Below are 15696 nucleotides of genomic sequence, written 5' to 3'. Positions count from 1 at the left end.
CCCCAGCTCCTCAAATATTAGCCCTTTGAGAGCAGAGATTTCTGTGTCTGTACATATATTTGTTTATTTTTTAATTTCATACATTTTTCTAGTTCATTATCTAAATGCCTAAAATTGAACAATGCCTAAAACTAGAATAGCACCTGGAACATAATCAGGGCTCAGGAAATGTGCTGAATCAATGAATAATCAATGATAAATAAATGAATGATCACCCTAACTTACTAATGTGTCCTACAGAGTTTAGTGAATAAATAAATGAATTGTAGTTTTCAGTATGTCTACTCTGACATCTGCATTAACTTGCTAACTTTCTCCATTGAGATGTCTCACAAATGTGTTATATTTAATGCATCAAACATCAAATTCATTTTCCCCTCTAGGCCCTCAGTCTTTGTATTATTTCTGCTAATGGCCCTTGAAGGGTCTCTATCAGCAAAAGTAAATGTTTCTACTTATCTCAGATGCCTCCTTTCTTTTACAGTCTTTTACAAGTCTGCTTAGGCAGAGGCTGGGTGAGGTAGCTTTCAGGAGCATCTTTATCTTCTCCTGTCAGTATTACTGTTTACACATACTCTCATTCCTTGTCTCAGGAATGACTTAATTTCCTAATCAATCTCCCACTTTCTGTCTCACACAACTACAATCTATTCTAAATCTAATCTACTCTCTGAATCTATCCTGTAGCCAGATTAAAGACAACTCTGGGCATCATCATTCTCCTGCTAAAAATCTTTGGAAGGCTTACCATTGCTCTCTAGCTAAACACATCTTTCTGGCCTATGGCTCCAGGGTCCTCTCCCACCTCTCCACCTCCATCATACCCTCCCCTTCCCTGCCCCATTCCAGTATCCTCTTATAATATATACTCTCATGAAATATATTTCACTATTTCTGAAATATACTAATAATGTGTCTTAAATACTAATAAAAGATGGAGAGTATCTTCCCTTGGAATATATTTCCCCTGTTTAATGAAATTTTGGGTCATGTTATTTGGAGGTAACTCATCTTTGACCTTAGAAAGAAATTAAAATTAAATTAATTAAATGTTCATAGTTTAGTAATTCTATCTTTAATGGCTTAAAACTCTAGCATCCACTGAATAACTGAAACATTACTTTCTGTAATTAAAAAAAACCCCTTCGGTATCAATACCTATTAAGTGCAAAGCCCTGGGTCATTGCTATGCAGGACATTAAGAAAATAAAACAAGGGCCCTGACCTTAAGAAATTTAAGATCTAGTTAACACAGAGTAGCACATGTCATTTCTTTGTCTTTCAGGTGGGCTGAATACAGTATAACCTCGCATGGGCTTCAGGGATAAATATTAGATATTTACAGAGAAGACTTCAAAAAGCATCTGAGCAATTTAATTGCTCTCCAGACCTCTACAAAAATTTGGAAAGTTGCCATAACATTCAAATGACATGACAACAAAAAAGTACTTTTGTCTTTAGAGAATTTTTATGAAAGTTATACCTCATGTGTAGCAGCCTGAGCTAAATGGAGCCACGAACTTATTTTTAGCTTAAAGTATAAAAATTATGTGCAGTACTTTATTAAGTTAAAGTGAATACTATCTCCCACACTATGTACTTTGATTAAAATCCACGCATTATATAAAATGCTGTTATGAAATGTGCTATCAAGACTAAATATTAACTATAAAGATCCTGCTGCTTTAATCATACCCTGATATGCCATTCTTCAGGCAAGTGATAAGACTTTTATGGTTCTTATTAAATATTAGTCTTCAAGTTCAACTTTGCTAATTATGACCTCCCCTTTTACTTTGTCAGCTAAATCTTCTGTAAGGAGGATTTTACCCACTAGCCTTATTGCTGTTACCTAGTAGGCATCACAACTGTTGTTTATAACCAACTGCTTAGTTGTGCATTTTTTATGTTCATGATTGTCAACAAGTTAGTTAATTAAATAAGTCATTGGGCCATGAAGCAAAAGACTGTGTCTCCTCTTCCCCCTGTTTTTGCCTCCCCAGCACAACTTCTGTGGTTTACTTTTTGAAGGCTGCTAGCAATTCAATTTTAGAATATTTCATATGAAGCCTAAGGCAGCAATTAAGTAATTTTTTTGGTGGAAAATAATTAAACATTCTTTTTTTTTTTTTTTTTTTGAGACAGGGTCTTACTCTGTCACCCAGGCTGAAGTGCAGTGGTGTGACCTCAGCTTACTGCAACATCCACCTTTCAGGCTCAGGAAATCCTCCCACCTCAGCCTCTCAAGTAGCTGAGACCACAGGCATGCACCACCATGCCCAGTTAATTTTTTGTAGTTTTTGGTAGAGATGGGGTTTTACAGTGTTGCCCAGGCTGGTATCAACTCCTGAGCTCAAGTAATCAGCCTACCTCAGCTTTCCAAACTACTGGGATTACAGGCATGAGCCACCATGCATAGTCTAAACATTCTTTTTATATTAAATGGAGTAACAATATGTTTGGAAACAGTCTTAATTTTCAAGTCTGAAAATAAAACTTCTTAGAATAAATAAGGCAATTTAGAAAATTTAACTATCTCAAGGTATTTATATTCGACACAGACTGAACACACTAAAGAACTTACACATTTGAGGAATTAAAAAAATTGATTTAAAAGATCCTTTCTGCAATTTTAATGAAAAAGGAGAATATACTAAATTATTTCCTTGACTGCGATTTTAAGGTTTAATAAGATGACTGAACAGCACCTAGAACTTACAGAGAACCATATGACAAAACACTGAAGAGCAGCTTTCCTAATATCATGGCACAGAGGCCTTCTAGAGCTCCATGAAGTAAACATGCAAGGAAGAGGAACAGTGGATTAAGCACTTTTAGTTTGCCTTCTTTCTTGGAAATTGACTTTTTTGTTGATATGAAGAGTAGGAATGCATACAAATTGGAATGTAGCCTACAAGTGTGAGTTCTAACAAAATGGTGAAAACTGAATTAAGAAGTAGAAATTATTGATATGAGTAAGTCTCTATATAACAAAACAAGTTCTTTTTTTAACATAACAACATAAAATTATCAATCCCGTGAGAAACTGTATGCAGTCTAATTTGGAGTATTTGTATGTCTATGTGTGTGTATGGAGGGAGGGGCTCACTTACGTGGCACATACTACTCTATACCAACCGTAATTTTATAATGGACATTATCCCAAATCCATTAAGACAGTGTTGCAGAAGACACATATATAGGTAGGTATGTGTGTATTTATATACATATACACATTTCTTTTTCTTTCTTTCTTTTTTTTTTCTTTTTTTTTTGAGACAGAGTTTTGTTTTGTCACCCAGGCTGGAGTACAGTGGCATGATCTCAGCTCATTGCAACCTCTGCCTCCTGGGTTCAAGCGTTCTCGTGCCTCAGCCTTCCGAGTAGCTGGGATTACAGGCACCCACCACCACACTGGGCTAATTTTTGTATTTTTAGTAGAGATGGGGTTTCACCATGTTGGCCAGGCTGGTCTCGAACTCTTGACCTCAGGTGATCCACCCACCTTAGCCTCCCAAAGTGCTGAGATTACAGACATGAGCCACCACACCCAGCCCACATAAACATTCCTATCAAGAAAAAACATGGAGATTTGACTCTTCAACTATTTTTAGTTAAGACAATCCCCACTTTGAAGATTTAAATTGTGAAAGAAAAAAAGTGTACATTTCAAGGATTTCCTTTCTTCTGCTGTTCAAGAACCAGACAAGCATATGAAAAGAGGTTAACAAGTTTTCTTATTTTATATTTCCATTGGATCCTTATTTTAAGGATCTTGGAAAAGGTCTTTTTTATATATTCAGAATTGTTATTATAGCTAATTCTTGATTTACCAGAGGATTATTGTTTATTTTGTGAAATAGACCGTTATTGGGCCACTTTTACCTTCTTTTTCCTTTTTCTGTGTTCTTCTTTGGTTTCAGGACATTATACTCAAAATGAAAATATTTTCAGCTCTTCTCTGATCGGGGAATCCCTGAAGTGGGCCAATTTTGAGCCACCTCCAGGGGCTTGGGGTAATTCAGAATCAAACAAGGTCCTGTCTTGGCATAAATGCCTGAGCCTACTCTAGAGAAGGGCTGAAGGACTGAACATGCCAGAGTGGTCCTACTGAGGATGCACCAGCATGAGGTCCGATAGGATCCAGGGTCCTCCCTGGGCTGGACTGAAATGAAGCTGCATCCCTTATTCTGCTCTAATGCAGCACTAAGGAGTCTAAGTTGCCTTGCTTTGACTTGGGATTCCATTGAAAGTTAATTATTACGTTTGTCTCAGTACCAAATGAACTAGACACTGACAGAACTACTGAATATTAAAAAGAGGGCTTCAAAGTGAAGACTCTCTAGAGATAAAGGCATTTTAAAACAAGATCTGAATGGTTTCAAATAATATATTATAAAGGACTGACTGCAAAGGTTCTGAGGAGTTGATTATTAAGCACGTTCTGGTATGGGTTTGGGTAATCATTTCCCTAGCCAGAAAACATTAGCTTAGACTTTGAGCTAAGTAATTTTAAGCCAAGTAAACATATCTTACTTATTATTTATATGTTATACAAAACAATCTTTTCTGGTTACTTTATATAATTCAGTTTCAGGTCATGTACCAATGTAAATTCCAGATGGATTCAGGTTTTACCCCAAAAATAGAAATCATAAAAATACTAGAAGAAAATGTAGATAACTTCTTAACCTAACTCTTTTTAGACTTGAAAGCAACGGGGAAAGGTATAATCAAACTTTAACATAAAAATATACAATTTATTTTAAGGTTAGTTTTTTTTAGCGAATGATAAATATCTTGTAAGATTTTTTATAATTTCTAATCTAATTGGTAATAGAATTCAATAAAAATGAGGCTTACAACAGACTCTGAGATATAAGAAGAATGGTTTAGAATAATGCTGAGATTATCTTCTCTCTTAATTCTAGACCACGTTTAGAAGTGAAGGTCAGGACTGAGTGCACCTGGAGAACTGAGTGCACCTGCAGAAGCTTGCTCTACTATTTGTTTAGAATATTTCTGGCAGTACTGAATCAGTTGAGTACCTTTCTAATGCTAAAAACCCCCTGAAAAAAAATGAGCCAATGTATGTGATAAGTGATATATGTGAGCCAATGAATGTTCAAAGATGTCCAGGCCTTCCCAAGAAGAGGAAAATATTTTTGTCATATTATGTCATTCAGTTATTCATCATATATGATAATTTATTCATGTGTTAATGTATATATATGTCTGTAATAATACTATAAGTGAACTTATGAAATTTTTTTCTTTTTTGATCAATTGTGGCTAGGTAAATACAATTTCATACGATTCAATCGAATATAATTGAGATTCCAACTTTCTAAACCCCTTGGAGCCTTCCTGAATGAAGATGACATAGAATAGGATCATCTCTCACAGAGCCAGCATACAGAATTGCCAGGAGGACTGGATCTGTGAAAAGTTGGCTCTTGAAACCTTAAACCACTTTAAGAAGCTGATGCTTAATGAGTCTTAAAGTCAATATGACTTTATATAGATATACTCAAGGGACTTTAAAAAAGGTACTTAGAAATAAAATAAAAATATTTAGAAATAAGATAAACCATTTTAGATATAAATAAGAATACTGTTAAAAGAAACAAAACTACTTAACGTGATTTGTACTAATCTGAATTTTCCCACTATAGTGAAAGAAGGTACACGGATGCATTTACTTTCAAGAAATGCATTCAATAGATCAATAACTCAGCCTCAGCTGCGCTTGTTTAGAGGTATTGTAATTGGTCATACAATGCACTACAGGTTGGGAACAATAGAGAAATATTAAATAATTATTTAGGAATACACCTTACCTATCTGATTTCTTCCTGAAGAGTAAAATGCATTGACTACAGCTGCTCCACTTATCCACCTGTAGAAAACATAAGAACTCATTACAAATGATACTGCATTATCTGATTCAACCCACTCACACAATTAAAGCGTTATTACCATTCCTAGATGAATCTTAATTTTCTGTTTGAAACATGATCAACAAATTAAAATTAGTTCACTAGGTGAGAGCTCATTTGAAAGCATTTCTATTTCTTGAAAAACATCAGCATATATTCAAGTCTGTAATCTTTTATTTTATTTGCATGGATTTTTATGGAGGCCTCTGATGTTGCAAAACCTATTACAATGTATCACTTCAGAAATTGCAATGGGTTAAGATTGTATTGAAATTTATTTAGCTTTATGTTCCTGATACTAGATAACTATGACAACGATTCTGGAGCAGTTGACAGAATACTGAAGTGTGGGTCATTAAAACTTCAGATCCAAGTATATTAAAAATAGTTAATTCCTGGTTTACAAAGAACCTTTTTGGGAACTAAGATATCTCAAGTAGTTGTCTTAGAGTAATATGTCTCTGATTATTGCCATTTAAAAGTGTTTTCAAAAAATACAACATTCCAGCTAATTGAGCAAAGATATATTTTTGTATGACTTTAAAATGAAACCCAGGTCATTCTTAAGTAGATTTGTCGGTCTGTCTGTCTGTCTATACCATGTCTAAGGCTCTGTATAGAACCCAGAGATTTTATAAAATACAGTTCCTGCCTTCAGGAGACTCTAGTTTAGTTGAGGAGATGAGAAAAATGCATAAATAACTATAGGCTGAATGAGAAAATGGAAAAAAATGGCTCCCAGATGATAATTTGAGGGATGAGGATAGGAGCCAAAGTTCCCATGTCTCTCTGCTCAGATGTTATGAAGACTGCATATCAATAATCATGTGTTCAGAAATTTTGCGCAACAGGACTAAAGTTCTCATCTTAGTAGACTATTACATATATCGTTACTTGCTCATTGTAAAAATGGATACTGCTTGACTTCAGATAACCTCTTAAATGTCAGCATACATGCATACATTTAAGGTAGTCATAGATCATCATCTAATGGCTTCACTGCAGTTGTTCTACTTTCATAGCAACTGTTAGTACGACAATTATCCTACTCACAGAAGGGGTGTACAGTAATTAGCACAATTAGGTTACATCAGAACTGTTTCTAGACCTTGCTCTGCCAGGTGAGCTGTACAAAGTAGGCTTTAGTTACAATGTCACTTTAGTTACAATGTCAGTAACTATTTTGGGCTGTCAGAAGTGAATTTTATTTTGATCTCTTAAAAATAACTAGCACAGGGCAATATATAACAACTGACTGATAAATTCTAAGAATGGGTTTTGTCTACAACAACTTATTAAGACTTTTTATATAAAGGATTTGGGACTTAAAAAAATTTAGTTAACATTTCTGTGAATTTTTCTTTAGGAAGAAAAAAACCTTGGAGATGGGGAAGAATGATTGATCAACGTGTTTCTTCCTTAGTTTGTTACTGCTGTTGTTTTAAATCGAGAAAGCATTTTTAAACAGGATGGGGGGGGGACTGATAATATCAGTCCTCCTTAATTTCATTACAGCCGAGTCATCAGTATTTTAGTATTTCTTGCAGGTTGATGATTACAACAATATAATTTTATTTATTTTAATTAAACTCTATTTGCTTCCCACATAATTTGTGTTGACTCACAAGAAAAACATGTATGTGTAAACCGAGGGATATTAGACTAAAATTGAGAGATGAGAAACTATGTAGAACAAATGGATTGCGTTGACGTGACTACGAAGTATTATAAAAGAAAATAAACAAAAATCATGATTAGGAAATATATTATGACTATGTTTATATATATTCAGACAGTTACTATAATTCAGGTTCAGATACGATTCCAAGCTGTCTGGCAAGAAAGTCAAAATGGAAAACGTGCTCTTACTACTCCTAGGGGGAAACATTGTTCCTTGCATGACTTCTGAAAGGTAATTCTGATGTGTCCTCGACATTTTCATAGCAAACGTGGCAGCAAATTTTTTAGGTAAACAGCTTATAGTTATTAAAATTTTAATTGCTATAAAAGTTAATTTAACAGGTATCTAGGTCCCAGTGGTTTTAGGGTTCAGTTTCTCAATTGTGAACTTCTGGTTTAGTGACAGTGAATTCTACATGGGTTTTACAGGTAATTACAAATAACAGTTGCATATTTTTTGGTTCTGGACTAGTCAAAAATCCTAATATTGAAATAGAAAAGGTGCCAATCCAAGTTGTTTTTAAATTGTGATTACAGAGGAGAGGAACAGGATATATGAAATTAATGTTTCAGATAACAATAGATCACAAAAGTAGGACACGAATGAAGTTTATATATTATCCATCTTGTGTCTATTGCTTTTGTAAAAAATAAATGTCATACCTTTTGTTTTAGTGCTTTTCTGCTCTTCTGTTACATTACATTGAGGGCTTTAAGACTGCATTTTGATTTATGTTTGCAAATTTCCAGCAGGGAGAGTTTTGCATATTAAAATGTCCACTGTGAACTATACTTTAAAGAAAATAGGTAGCTATTTATGACCACCAAACATTCAAATAAAATTAGAATTATGGTGGTTGGGTTTACACAGCACTAGTGTGTAGTATTTGCCTTTTCTTCTTTGAGATCTTTCTTGATGTGCCCTCAAACCAGTCTGGGAATTACCAAAAGCACAGGACATTTTGTCCCTGGTAATAATCAGAACCTCTGGAAGTACTGTGATTAGATCATTACATCTTAAATAAGGTGATGATAACAACTATAGACTGAATGTCTAATATTTGTGATCAATCACAAAATATCTCTCAATGTTAACATAAAAACTAAATTAACAGGGGCCAACTAAACAGTGATGTAACAAAAACTGTAAGTTCTTTTGGTTGGAATGCAGTCCAAATTTGATGCTGACTGGCAGCACAGAGAAGAGAAAATTCACAAAGAGAAAGTGAAATGGTGGTGATTCTTGCCCCTAAAATAATAGATAGTGTAGGTTACCTGAAGATACCTTTAAAGTGCGGAGGCCAAACACTAACAGCCTCCACAGAGCAGTATCAGACTTTAGAGATGAACCACTGTTCTTCCATTTCTCATCCTTCCTCTGTGGTCTGTATGCATACAAATGTGGGGATGTATGTGGTATAAAGTGAAGAGTAGGGAAGCAGGAAGGAAGAAATCTTATTTTTAATTTATGAGATGTAATTTTGTCAGGTAAGCTTATTCTCGTTTGGGGGCATTTGGCAGTAAAACAAAGAGGGGCCACTAGAAGCAGTATGGCCCTCAAAGCTGAGCTAACAATGTGGGTGGGGAATAGAACTGAAATATACTTGACAGAGGAACCAGGTGTTTCTCTTCTATCTCTTATTGCCCTGAAGAAGGTTAGTGCTGATGAAAGTGTGCAGAAATAATTTTTATAGCTGGGAAGAAAAGCAGAAGACAACAGACTGATCCTATAGCCTTTTGGGTATAATAAGCCCACTAGATTGCAAAAGCACCTAGAATAAATTTTTTTCACCCACTCTTGTGTAACTTAAAAACTGAAAACAACAAAATTGTTAGTGAGCCTGTACTGCCAGTGTTCAATTTCTCAGCATTTAGTAGTCTCAAAGCAACTCCTTTGAAATCAGCAGTGCAATACGATAGATTTTCTGTGTCTTCCTCCAGTCGCCTGGGTGGAAAGCATTCTTACCTTGTAATCACAATAATCACTCTAATCCTTTACAATTATCAATATTCTCTCATCAAGACTTCGAAGTTTTCCTTATACTTTTATTCATCTTTCAAACCATCCATATATTTGCAGGTATAGAAACTAAGGCACAATATGGTTATTAAACTCTTTCCTAATACACCTACAAACTACGTTATATAACTGGGAAAATTATATTTAAACTAAGAAGAATAGGAACCTGCTCACCTTCCAATCAAATCTCCTACTCCTAAGCTGTTGATCTGCACCATACACAAAATTTCATTACAGGGATTAATGCCATTTTCTTGCCATCCTCTTTAAAAATGAAGATGACCATTTCTTACTACTATGTCACACTGGTTACTATGTAATGAGCACCTAAGTTATGTTCTAGGTGCATTATACAACGTACAACACAACCATGCAGGACAAAAGTGAAGTCATTATCACCAGATTATAAAGGAAAAATTCTAGGTTCAGAGGTTAGGAGGCAAAGCAGGAATTCTGACTCAGGTCTACTCCCCTCACCCCCTGACTCCACAGCACAGGCTCTTCCCAATGATCCATAAGTGTAACTTTTTACCCAAAGGCAAAAGCACAGTAGGACCAAAGAACTTCTATTGTTGCATATGGTTGTTAACATAACTGAAGTACTCTGGGTGACTTACCTGAATCTGTCTGAGGCTAGGACTCTCATTTTGACACTAAACTGGGAGAAGCCACTTCTCTTTCAACAAAAGGTAATGGAAAATTACTACTGCTTTCCTAGATGTTACCAGTTGTTTGTGTGTAGTTCTGTTTGGCAACAAGGCACAATCTTTTTAGTCTTTGCTAACCTTATATATGTGTACATGCACATATATGTGCATACACACTTGGTATGCTTTATTTCGGAGAGATTCCTAATTTTGGAGACACTTGGGTGGGTGGATCATTTCTGTCAGAATTTTCTTTGGTGACTTTTCTCCTGATTTAAAGTAATTCTGAGAACTTCCAGGAAAGAACTGAAACCTGTTCCATACTATATAACCCTCAGTACTTACATAAATTGACATAAGACTATTGTCTACCTAGCTCATTAGAAGGTAATTCCATGAAGGCAGGAATATTCCATGTTTTGTTGTTAATTGAATCCTAAGGCTTAGACCAGTGGTGGGAGCATAGTAGGCACTCAGCTATTTGGGCCTTGGTATAGCATTGGGTCCTCCAAGCTCCCGGAGTGCTGACCCATTTCATCCTGTGACTCTAGGAGGGCAGAGGGCACCATTGCTATGCACATCATAGAGAGTGGTGGCTGTCAGAAACTGTGCACTGTTGAATGTTGTCCTTTCAAGAGATGACACTGAAATAAATGTATCAGAATTCTTTTGCAAAGTTCTTTCAGTTTAAATGGAAGTTTAGGACCTTTTAATTGTGTTGTTTGAAGATGATATTTTTGTTTTGTTTTGTTTTTAAAAAAGAACTACCTAAAATTTCAGCCTTTAAATTATTCGGCTTCCTTTTCTAATTCCCCTTCCCCCTCTGGAAAACAAAACAAAATGAAACAAAACAAAACAAAACAGAATCCCTCATCAAATGCTGACTAAAAAGCAGAAATCTTTTTGCCAATAGAACATATTTTGCTAACAACCCCAAAACACAATGAAAATCTGTAAAGACTCTGTTGGCTTAATGGAAGCATAAAACGTAAAAATCTAAAATTTTCATCTGTTACAATATGTGCAAAACATGAGGATGCCATGGCAGATACTGCCTTGGGAAATTAAACTGATTTGTTCAAGTTTAGTGTATCTCTTCTTTCTGGCTAATACTTGCTGAGTCAAATAACCCTTTTTACAAATCATCTCCGTCTACATTTACGGAGAGTCATTTGTCTCAAGTGTCCGGTGCTCCGCCTGCCCACCCTTGAGAGACTATCAACTTTCCACTGCTGGGCCATCATATTTACCCATATAATTTCTGCATAATTATTTTTCCTTTGATACTCAAGTTGAACTACACAGAACTTAGTTAGAAAGAAGGTTGGTTCTAGAAACATTAGTGAAGTGGAAAAATCAGAAGGGATATTTTAGAAAGAAGCAAGGTACTTCTCTGCCACTCAAGAATGTGTTTTTTTCTCTTGGGTCATTTGATGCGGAGAAGCCAAGGAGGAAAACTTCCTGGCTCTTATGAAAACTTCACAGTAAGGTCCACAGAATTTTAGTGCCAGAAAGAACCTCAGACACATTCTACAGTCTAGCACAGCCTACTCATTTTATAAATAAGGAAACCACAGGGCTTTTAAAAGGCCACAGGTTGTGAATGGCAGAACTGGAACACTAAAAGAGTATTAGGCACTTATTGCAGTGGCAAAACTACAGTGTCATTTCCCAGGGTGCCAACTGCTCTGCCATTTTTGGTGGTGCTGGCCTTTCAGGAACTTTCTATATGCACCACGGAGTCACAGATGTTGAGCTGCCAGCTTTAGGGGTTCCACTTATTTCAGAGGTGTGCCACCATCCAATTGCACCAGATTAGAAAAAAAACACCATGCTTGAAGCAACCAAGGGGCGGACAGAAATGAGCCAATCATTTTTGTTTTGTTTTTCGTGAATCCTCTGCTCACCTCAATATTAATTTAAATGCTGACATATTGATTCCAGAGAATGTTTTACTAATAAGTAAAGGTTTAATTGTGGTTTGAAAAATTGTGTTTTACTAATAAGTAAAGCTTTGTGGTTTGAAAAAAGTGCTGTTCTAGCACTTTGTTTCCTGGTAATAGCACCAACCAAACCCCGCCTTTCATCAGATTTAATTTTTAATCATCTGCCCCTTAAGATCATAGCCTCCCGAGTAAAGGGCAACATCTTGTTCTCCTCTTTGTCATCTATTTTGTTTAGCACAGTGCTCTGCACAAGCTAGCTGCTCAATAAATGTTTATTGACTTGGCTCCTGCCAATGTCAGTATGCTTTCATTTTGATGCAGAACAGCAAGAGAGATGCACCAATGAGATTCCTCTTTGTACTTTATAAAAAGTTAACTCCAGGGCTCAACAGTTATGATTCACAAACACTAGCAACACCCATCACAATTATATCACAGGAAGTTCTGTCCTGAGAAACTAACAAAATAACATCAAGTCTAAAAACAAGAGGCTCATTTTGTTTTGTTCTTGTACATCTTTTTCTTTAGAGATTTATGTTGCTCTATGAACTCTAAATGAAAATTCATGTTACTAGAAGTAAATATTTTAGAAATATTACTAAGTAAGCAAAGGGTATTATATTCCCGATTCAGCACTATTTCTATGTTACAATGACATGTTTAAAATTCTTTACAAACTGGCACAAAATCCTTAAAAGACATCATGTTTGAGATGATTTTAGAAACACATACTAGGCATCAGAAACCACATGAATCAAGAGCTTTTAAATTTTAAATTGCTTTAGGAGGCCGAGGTGGGTGGATCACCTGAGGTCAGGAGTTCGAGACCAGCCTGGCCAACATGGTGAAGCCCCGTCTCTACTAAAACTACAAAAATTAGCTGGGCATGGTGGTGCACGCCTGTAATTCCAACTACTCAGGAGGCTGGGGCAGGAGAATCGGTTGAACCTGGGAGGTGGGAGCCAAGATGGTGTCACTGCACTCCAACCTGGGTGACAGAGTGAGACTCCGTCTTAAAAAAAAAAAAAAAAGTAAATCCCTGTCCTTTGCAGGTGCCAGCCACTCATAAGAGCAGAGGGAGGCCCTTTTAGCTAAATTATTAACTTGGGGGTCTCACATGCAGACTTCCTGACTTCCTCAACTTCTTGAATTTGTTAAAGATGATGTTGTGTATCTTCACCAGCCATGATAGTGAAATGTTTGGATGTGACCATTTTTTTTTTTTTTCTTTGAGACGGAGTGTCTCTCTGTCGCTCAAGCTGGAGTACAGTGGTAAAATCTTGGCTCACTGCAACCTCCACCTCCTGGGTTCAAGTGATTTTCTTGCCTCAGCCTCCTGAGTAGCTGGCATTATAGGCGCATGGCACCATGCCTGGCTAATTTTTGTATTTTCAGTAGAGACGAGGTTTCACCATGTTGCCCAGGCTGGTCTCAAACTCCTGACCTCAAGTGATCCGCCCACCTTGACCTCCCAAAGTGCTAGGATTATAGGCATGAGCCACTGGGCCCAGCCAGATGTGACCATTTTTATTTTAGCAGCTGAATTAGTTTTATTATCATTATTACAAATTGGCAATTTTATCATTTATTCATCCCATAAACATTCATAAAGAGCTACATTCTGTTCATTAGTGTTTAAGCTCTGGTGACACAAATATCTGGTTTTTGCTTTCAACAGGGGCTAGTCCAACTAAACGTAGTAAAATGTACTGGTACTTTGACCAAAATGTGCAAAGTGTAGTACAGCCCAAGGTGAAGAGAAACATGCAATGGGGTGCTGTGAGGAAGGAGGTGACACTTAAAGTTTAATCGAACCATGTATAGGTTTCTGTTAGATGAACCAGGGCATAAAGGGTGGTCCAGGGTAAGAGACAAGGATGTAAGAAAGAGAACGGATTTGGAAGTAATTCATATGGTTGGAGCTTTGGACAATGGTGAGGTGTAGGGTGAATGTGAAGGAACTCTGGAGTGCTAGTGTGGGGTATGAAGAGCCTTGGTTCTCTTCAAAACGGTCACACATCATGAGACAGGCAACAGGGATACACTGAAGTGTTTTCATCAGGAAATAAAATGCCAATTTGTGTCTTCAAAAAAGTCTCTAAGGTAGTAGTGTGGAAGATAAACTGAAGATATAGAAGATGGTTGGTAATAAAAAGTAGGATAATAATTGAGATGAGTCAATGAACAGTGAGAAATGTCTGAATTACAGAAGTGACCATGGGAATGGTGAGCTAGAGATCCCCTCTTCCCATTCCTACGTAATATTTAAATAGCAGCTGGTGGATGCAGACTTTTTTTTTTTTAATGGAGATTTGAATTAACTATCACTGTAGATGTCAGGAATAACAGAAAGGGATAAGTCTAGGATGATTAAAATGAGTCCTTGGTTTCTGTCTTGGTAGCAGTAAAATGGAGGTTTTTAGAAAATGGGCAGATATTATTTTTTGCCTAAATGACAAATGCTGTGTTTTTAGGGTCAATAAGACATCTACATGGAGATGTTTCATAAGCATCTAGACATTTGGATTTTAATCTTAGTAAATGGATCTGAGTCAAATACAAATATTCAGCTAACATGATGATGATAGAAGATGTCAAGAAGTAAAATGAGTTTGCCCAGTGAGAGCATGTGAATTGGGGGAAAAAAGTGTCTAGAAGTTTACTATTTGGCTAATTGAATTCATTTACATTAGTTGCTGTCTTGAAAATTTAATGCATCATCATTTCTCTGAAGTGCCCTACAATAAAACCCTTCAAAAATCTCAACTCTGTCCCTTCAATTTTGGGTATGCACACATATTTCTCTTTCAAGACTTTGGGAGTGAGGATCTTGAGCATCTGAAAATGTAATTCTCTAAGATGTAACTACGGGCTATGTGGACAAGTAGAAGCAACAGAAATTATCTGTCTAAACATACACAGCAAGGACTTGAACTTGGTGCTCCACAAAAAGAGAAAAGAAAAAAGAGTAATGACTTTATTACATTTTTTTTTTTTAGACAGATTCTTGCTCTGTCGTCCAGGCTGGACTGCAGTGGCGCGATTACAGGCCTGAGCCACCATGTCCAGCCAACTTTATTACTATTAAGCAGGTTCAAAATAAGTCAGTAACTTTCCCTGCAAGAAACCTTAATAAAATGAGAGGAGCTTCGATCATGTTGTATCCTATAGGGCTCAGTCTTAATGATTTGATGCAATTACTGTCAGAGGGTTTCTGATTATTTTGGAAGATAAAAATAAATTTTAAACCTAAATTGCCAAATTAAAGGCATCATCTTGTGAAAAATTCCATAAAATTGAATATGAACAGGAATGAGATCATACAAAAGGGAAATAACACTAACTCAGGGGTTCTCACTTGGTGGGTGGTACTTAAAAAGAATACCAGTATCTGGGTTCCAGCTACAAAACAATTACATCACATTCTAGGGTGCTTGAGCTGGGGAATCAGTATTTTTTAAAAT

The 15696-nt window shown here is 36.3% G+C and overlaps 1 protein-coding gene across 7 annotated transcripts in view; it reads right to left on the bottom strand.

Annotated features, from left to right (window-relative positions):
• The window catches only part of MME (membrane metalloendopeptidase), a 97314-nt gene that overhangs the window by 15308 nt on the left and 66310 nt on the right, over positions 1-15696 (bottom strand). For all 7 annotated transcript variants that reach the window (XM_031009498.3, XM_031009499.3, XM_055380995.2 and 4 more), the window contains one exon: positions 5841-5899. In XM_031009498.3, coding sequence (XP_030865358.1) covers positions 5841-5899 — 59 coding nt within the window. The remainder of the gene's footprint in view (positions 1-5840; positions 5900-15696) is intronic.

This window comes from Gorilla gorilla, chromosome 2, assembly GCF_029281585.2.
Source record: "Gorilla gorilla gorilla isolate KB3781 chromosome 2, NHGRI_mGorGor1-v2.1_pri, whole genome shotgun sequence".
NCBI lineage: Eukaryota > Metazoa > Chordata > Mammalia > Primates > Hominidae > Gorilla > Gorilla gorilla.
Note: the sequence above shows the minus strand (reverse complement) of the source record. Positions and strands in the feature narration are given on the sequence as shown.